This window comes from Loxodonta africana, chromosome 4, assembly GCF_030014295.1.
Source record: "Loxodonta africana isolate mLoxAfr1 chromosome 4, mLoxAfr1.hap2, whole genome shotgun sequence".
Taxonomy (NCBI): Eukaryota; Metazoa; Chordata; class Mammalia; order Proboscidea; family Elephantidae; genus Loxodonta; species Loxodonta africana.
This window is the reverse complement of record NC_087345.1, coordinates 99,411,136-99,419,272: the sequence shown is the minus strand read 5'-3', so window position 1 is coordinate 99,419,272 and position 8,137 is coordinate 99,411,136. Positions and strand designations below refer to the sequence as shown.

Sequence of the window (8,137 nt, the reverse complement as noted above, 5' to 3'; positions counted from 1 at the left end):
TGAAGAGCAAAGATGTCACCTTGAAGACTAAGGTGTGCCTGACCCAAGCCATGGTATTTTCAATCGCATCACATGCATGTGAAAGCTGAACAATGAATAAGACCAGAGAAGAATTGACGCCTTCGAATTGTGGTGTTGGCGAAGAATATTGAACATACCATGGACTGCCAAAAGAATGAACAGATCTGTCTTAGAAGAAGTACAACTAGAATGCTCCTTAGAAGCAAGGACGGCAAGACTGTGTCTTACATAATTTGGACATATTGTCAGGCAGTATCAGTCCCTGGAGAAGGACATCATGCTTGGCAGAGTACAGGGTCAGTGGAAAAGAGGAAGTCCCTCAGCGAGGTGGAGTCACACAGTGGCTGCAACAGTGAGCTCAAGCATAACAACGATTGTAAGGATGGCTCAGGACTGGGCAGTGTTTTCTTCTGTTGTGAATAGGGTCGCTATGAGTCGGAACTGACTTGACGGCACCTAACAACAACAACACAACAACCATTCTGCTCTCTATGTGATATGTATTTCCCTGTCCTATTGACTTGGGCTTGATCACGTGATTTGGTTTGGCCAATGGAATATGAGTAGACATGGATCCCCCTGTATGTACAGAAGCTGTTAGAAGCTTTGCAAGTTTTGGTCAAACCTCCTAAGCATATTTCTCACCTATGAGAAGGGAGCTCTTTCTATCTGAGGTATTGGCTGCAGCAACCATCCCTCAACCGCCAGTGTGAAGTCTGGGCAAGAAACAAACACTTGTTGGCGTAAGCAACTGAAAGTTCGAAGTTGTTTGTTATACAGCATAAGTCCACTGATTAGTGTATATCAGTCCACTGATATCAGATCTTAACATTTTTTTTCACTAAGTTAATGAGAACAACTGCAACAATTTCAATATAAAAAATGCTTAGAATTTCTGAAGCGATTTTAGACTTACAAATGTTTTTGGCGAAGGAAAATGAAAACAAAATACTAATCTATCACACAAACATGTTTATTATTTAAATGTTTATAAATCATAAGATTTTACTTATGGATGAAAAATTGCTAGAAAATGTTATACATTTCATATTAATGTTTACAACTGGTTTAAGGCACATAGTGCAAAATACTTCTTTTCTGATACAGAGATCCCCAAGTGTTTCTCTAACCACATTGGCACAAATTTGCTTTAGTACCTTTTATGATACAATATATCCCTAATAAATGTTTGGGAGAAAAAAAACAAACAAACCTTTGTTGGCAAAACTAATACACTATTTGCTGGCAAAAATCTGTTAGTAGATTCAGTTTTTTTTGGTTTGCAGAGATGGTTGCCATAGAAAAATATTATTTGTATACCTGTCTTTTTAAATCATATTATTATGCAACACACAATTAAATTATCTGCCTAAAAAAAAAAAAACCTTAATACCTGATAATTTGCCCATCAATAGTTAATTTTACACTGCTTTTTTACGGTCTGGGTATGAGAATCCTCATCACTTGAACATCTCAAATAAAGGTTTTGCATATGTAAACATAATTTTATGTTTATCAAAACAGAAGCTTCAAAATTTCAAGAAATTCTCACTTGTCTATTTGATTAATAAAATATAAAATGCAGTATATAACTTTGAGAAAATAAAAATTTTAAGAATAGATACATATACATACAAGAATTATAAATGTATAATAGCACATAAACATTATAAAAACAATGCACTGCTTGTATAATAGGTACAATCAAATTAGAGGTAGGTTTTTAAAATCAAATTCCAATATATCCTATCTTCTCCTGGACTATGCCCACAAAATTTCGTATTTAGTATTTAACCAAACATGGATTTTTAATATAAAATTTACACCAAATTTTTCAGAACCACTATTTTAATCAAAGCACCACAATTCAATATAAAAAAAAGTAAAGAAAAAATAAAACAAGGTAACTAAACTGTATCAGTAGGAAGTATAATGGCTATGTACTTTTTTGATGGGAATACTGATTCACCTGGGAGATTCAATAATGCTTATGTTTGTTCTGAATAAGTTTATTTTCCTAATTTGTACTTTCCCCATTTTAACATGAAGTACGCAATAGGTTTCATTGTACACTAGGATACTAAGCAGAGATTTACATGTGTGGTTATAGGCATAATATAATTATGGTCCAGTCCAAGCTGTTAACAGCAATATTATCTTGGTATAATTCATTTAAACACCTTTGTATTCTCTACCATAAATTATTATGTCCTCTGAAAGAGGTTCTAATTGGAGTCATACATCTGTTAAGTTTATTTTGAAGGCTTTGAAAAAATTAAACAGTGATTTGAATCCCTGATAAGCACCTTGAGAAAAAGGCAGAGGCATTTTGGACGTGGAAATCTCAGTAAGAAGGAGTGAAGACGAAAAGAGCACCGGTTATCTGCATGTTCCAGAGAATATCTCCTCCTTGGGGCATACTTCCCAGTACTGAATGTTCATATTACTTGAATTGGAAGACCAGTAGTCATGTGAGGAACACACTTTCCACAGAACCCTCCACATCTGCCATAGACTTTGGTTCCATCCTGAAAATAGGAAGAGGTGGAAATATAGGAGAATCCTAAACAAGCTGGTGTCTGCATGCATAAGGCAGAAAAAGCACATGTCTTGAATCATATGGCTGAAGTCATTAACTTATGTTTCCTATAATAATTGCATTTGAGGTCAAAGATCACACCATTTTAGGATTAGTTCAAATTTTCGGTCATGGAGAAGTTGAAAGGTAATTAGATGATCTGAGATTTGTAATAGCTACTTGATGATTATAAACTACACTACATCTAGAAAATTTATCTGAATCCATATATTTTTAATCAATTTATTTATTTGCTTCAATGCGTTTATTAAAACCTCTCCCAATTTGCTGTCTAATATTTACCTTACTTCATGTAAAATTCTGTTAAATGAAGGATGTTACACAAACTTACCCTAAACTGTATACAACCTATATTCTATCCTATGTACCTCAAATGCCTCATGAAAACATTAAAAACATACCCTGAAGAAAAGTATAGAAGAAGATGGTAAAATGGGGGATATGATTAAAAAGAGCTGAAAGCAGTAATCATAATTAGGAAAGGACTAAAAAGGAAGAATCTTCCCTAAGCAGAGCAGTTCATTGATGAACAGAAGAGCAGAAATGGGGTAAAAGGGGTAGTCAGGACATGCTGATGTTTTTTCTAGACTTCCCTCTATCTTTAGATCCCATGATCAAAAGATCGTGAAGACATTTTGATAGGATGAGTCAAAAATAGGCAGAACTCCCACAGTTATTGGAGAAGGTTATATATCCTGGGGGCACGGTGGTTAGAGCTATAACTGCCAACCAAAAGGTCAGCAGTTCGAATCCACCAGCCTGTCCTTGGAAACTCTACGAGGTAGTTCTACTCTCTTCAATAGGGTCACGATGAGTCAAAATGGACTCAATGGCAATGGGTTGAGTTTGGTTTTGTTTTTTTTTTTTAATCTGAGGAAGAAGGGTAGAGAAGGAGGCCTTGGTTCCTGGGACATTTTGAGATGGAAGATTTTGAGACCAAGGACTTTTAGAGTTATCTTCCCCGCATTTCCCCACCTCCCACCCCCCCGCCCCGCACCCAGAGGTGCTTTTAATGCTAGAGAATTTGGGTAAACAATGAAGAAGGGAATAGCTGTAAAAATTAAACTTTATACAATTTGCTGTTCTCAAAGCTGATTGTTTAAGTAAATACTTAATCTTGATTAAATTTACTGGTAAATAAAACATGCTGCATTTCCATAAACATACTTGGGTTTCACAGATCTCAGTTTCATACCAGGCAGCAGAGTTCAAAGAATGTGTCACATTCACAAGTCACATTTTTTATTGTGAATTATAGTTTTTAGCTAATTAAATAAATAAATAATCTTTAGAATAGGAATTAAATAGAAGGAAAATAAATGACTTTACTAAATGTTCATATTGACTAGTGACCACAGCCAGAGTTCAGTCTTTACATTTAAGGAAAAAATACCTAAAAGTTGGATTAAAAAGGTCAGTATATTTCATTTGTAGCCCTGGTGGCACAGCAGTTAAGAGCTCGGTTGCTAACCAGAAGGTCAGCAGTTTGAATCCACCAGCTGCTCCTTGGAAACCCTATGGAGCAGTTCTACTCTGTCCTATAGGGTCTCTATGAGTCAGAATCAACTCGATGGCAACAGTTTTTTTTTAATTTCATTTAGTTTTACATTTATACCTGCCCAGAACACATTTAACTAATCAATTTATTCCCATTCTTCTTCCAAAAACATTTAGTTCCACATATGCTAAATAAATACTTAGAAATAATCATTCTTTCTGAAAGCCTACTTAGCTTACTTACATAAGTGAAATAATAAAATTTGAAGTTCTTTAATTATTAATTAAAGCACAAATTCATAGTCCTTAGAAATAGAATGTTTCCAAGGCTATGAACGTTAGAATGTTGAATTTCATTTACAAATAAAGACTACATAAATAGGGGTATAACATATTTTTACCAAAAGAAAAGGACATATAAAACATTAGACAGGCACTTTTGCCATATAGGTGAGAACACTGATAACCTAGATCCAAATTACTCCAGGCAGAGCCATGCTCTCCAAGATGCAATAACTGAAAGTAGTAGACATTCTCTCATAAAGTGCACATTACAGTGCACCACAACAGCAGCAAGACCTAGTGGCGCAGTGGTTAAAGTGTTCCACTGCTAACCAAAAGGTCGGTTGTTCAAAACCACCAGTGGCTCCGTAGGAGAAAGATGTAGCAGTCTGCTTCCATAAAGATTGACAGCCTTGGAAACCCCATGGGACAGTTCTACTCTGTCCTGTAGGGTCATTAGGAGCAGGAAACTACTCTACAGCAGTAGTTTTGGTACTGTGGAAAATGTATGTGGTACAGTTACGATCCAAATAACAATGTTATCTAAAGATAGATAAAGGAAAATATGAGTACAGCCATAAGTAAGTAGTCCTAATTCTTGAAGAAACTTGGAAGGATATTGTTAAATGACAAATGGCTCCTGGGCCCACCCTCATCACCAAGCAGAAGCAGAAAAAAAAAAACAAACCAAACCCATTGCTGTTGAGTCGATTCTAACTTACAGCGACTCTCTAGGAAAAATTCATGCCTCAGAAACATAGTTTATAAACAAAATGTTCTACATTCTACTTTGATGAGTAGTGTCTGGGGTCTTAAAAGTCTATGAACAGCCATCTAAGATACTCCACTGGTCTCACTCCTTTGGGAGCAAGGGAAGAATGAAGAAAACTAAAGATACAAGGAAAAGATTAGTACAAAGGACTAATGGACCACAACTACCACGGCCTCCACCAGATTGAGTCCAGCACAACTAGATGGTGCCCAGCTACAGCTACTGACTGCTCTGACAGGAATCACAATAGAGAGTCCCAGACAGAGATGGGGAAAAATGTAGAACAAAATTCTAAATCACAAAAAAAAAAAAGACCAGACTTACTGACCCGACAGAGACTGGAGAAATCCTGAGAGCATGGCTCCCAGACTCCCTCTAAATTCAGTAATGAATTCACTCCTGAGATTCACTCTTCAGCCAAAGATCAAACAGGCCCATAAAACAAAACAAGATTAAAGGGGCACACCAGCCCAGGGGCAAGGACTAGAAGGCAGGAAGGGACAGGAAACCTGGTAATAGGGAACCCAAGGTCGAGAAGGGAGAGTGTTGACATGTCGTGGGGTTGTTAACCAATGTCATAAAACAATATGTGTACTAACTGATTAACGAGAAGCTAGCTTGTTCTGTAAACCTTCATCTACATTTCAATTAAAAAAATTCATGCCTTGCTTTGAAATGCTGTCAGAGGAAAGGCCTGGCAATCTACTTTTGAAAAATCAGCCATTAAAAACCCTATGGAGAACTCCCTATAGAGTTCTTCTCTGACAGACATGTGGTCGCCATAAGTCAGAATGGACTCGATGGCAACTGGTACTTGAAGACTAAGACCTATAAACCTTTAGTAATAAAGTGCAAATAAAAACACTGCTTCTTTCTGAAGTGGCTGCATCTCCAGTCACTAGTCCCTAACTTGAGCTAGGAAATATTTATATTCCCTGGCATTTGGTATTTCATGTTTAGATATCTGTAGTCTGTACACAAATTTGTGTGTGTAAAACCTACACATATACATATTAATTAAAAAAAAAAGACTTCACAAGTTCGTATTAATTAATGCTATGCCTCAATTCTTTAGTCATTAAATTATTGATATAAATCTAAGGCAGAGGACCTTGAATGCTATTTCAAAGCACAGAAGTATTTCAAGCTGACTTTGTGGCCCAGCAGGACTTACTTGTGATCTGTGAATGACAACAGAGGCATAACTCCCTTGAGCAAGCCATTTCGCTGTGCTGGATATCTTCATCCCAGTTTCTGCCAAATTAATACTGAACTGTCCCTGGATTGTAAACAAAATGAAACAAAATTAGATGGAATTCATAAAATATTTAAGAATGCTTTTGGCTGGAAACATCTGAGTGTGACTTACATAAGAACGGCTCAGTTATTTTCAAGGGTCTTCCTTTATAAAATGAAAGAATGTTGATATAACCTTACCTTAAAGAAAATGAACCAGCTAAATTTTTTAAAATTGGTTACAAATATGTTTTCTCAGTTACAAGAGACAACTGAATTAATACCACACAATGTTATTTTTGCAAAACTGACTCTGTCCAACCCTCAGATACTAACACTCGACAATAGAGCTAATGGTCCTATAGCTATAAAAAGTCCTGACAGAAGGGGTGTTGATAGAGACTAGCAGACTATCATTTACCGAGTGACAATTTTGGGCCCCTCATTGGTAAATTCCTGAGAATTTGCACACTGTTAAATGTATTTTCAAGAATCTTCTCTTATTCAGGCCCCTTTTTGTGATATTACTTCCTAAGTCACCATACAAAACTACCGAATGTAGTGGTACTGCACTGGTTATTATGTCCTTTTTAAGTAGACAGAAGTGTACAGGGACATGTAATGCCACGCGGTTTACACATGTTATGGTTTGCGGGCCCCCTAGTGGCTTTATGATCTAATTATTTTCAAGTACATGGACCTTTTTGTGTCAAAATATTTCAGACTATCTTTGTAAATAATTAAACTTTAAATACCCATTGATTGAAAAAATGGGTAACTAATATGGGTAAAATCTGTATCATTTTGAACTTATCTTGCAGGAAAAATTACACATTGAAAAGTAGAGCCACCGTCTAAGATAAAACCATTGGTCTCTTCCTGTCTGAAGCAAAAGAGAGTGAAGAAAACCAAAGACTCAAGGAAGCAATTAGTCCAAAGGACTAATGGCCCACAGGAACCACAATTTCCTCTAGCCTGAGACCAGAAGAACTAGATGGTGCCCAGCTTTCACTACCAACTCGGCTCTGATCAGGAACACAACAGGAGGTCCCAGCTACAGTGGAGAAAAATGTAGAACAAAATTCAAATTCATAAATAAGATCAAACTTAGTGATCTGATAGAGACCAGAGGAAGCCCCGAGAGTATAGCCCTAAGATACTCTTCTAACTTGCAACTGAAGCCACTCCCAGAAGTCACCTTTCAGCAAAATAATTAAATAATAATAATAATAATAATAGACAGACCTAAAAGAAAAACAACACCTGTGAGGAACGTGCTCCTTACAACAATCAACTATATGAGACCAAAAGGGCAACATGTGCCCAAAAACAAAGATAAGAAGGCAGGAAGGGGCAGGAAAACCAGATGAAAGGAAACGGGGAACCCAGGATGGAAATGGGGAGAGCGCTGACACATTGTAGGGATTGTAGTCAATGCCACGGAACAATCTGTGTATGAATTATTGAAATGGAAACTAATTTGCCATGTAAACTTTCACAATAAAAGCACAATAACATGTTAAAAAAGTAGAAATGCATGCTTATTTAGCCTACTGACAATGCTCAATACGTATACAAACTCAGAGCAATGTCTAGGCATGCTTAGATATCATCACAATACCCAAATGGTCTACGACGCATGAGTCTTCAACAAGGCTATGATGAAACTGAGGGTTATATGATGTGAATTAAAATATTACTTTGCCATGAAAGCAAAGGCTAAAAATATA

General features: G+C 36.5%; 1 protein-coding gene across 1 annotated transcript in view; it reads right to left on the bottom strand.

Moving 5' to 3' along the window:
- Nucleotides 1–589: 589 nt before the first annotated feature.
- ADAMTS20 (ADAM metallopeptidase with thrombospondin type 1 motif 20) overlaps nt 590–8,137 on the bottom strand; it is a 215,455-nt gene continuing 207,907 nt past the window's right edge. The window contains exons 38-39 of the mRNA XM_064284366.1: nt 6,346–6,450; nt 590–2,549 (exon numbers count right to left, since the gene is read on the bottom strand). Of these exons, the coding sequence (XP_064140436.1) occupies nt 2,460–2,549; nt 6,346–6,450 (195 nt within the window). The 3' untranslated portion in view covers nt 590–2,459. The remainder of the gene's footprint in view (nt 2,550–6,345; nt 6,451–8,137) is intronic.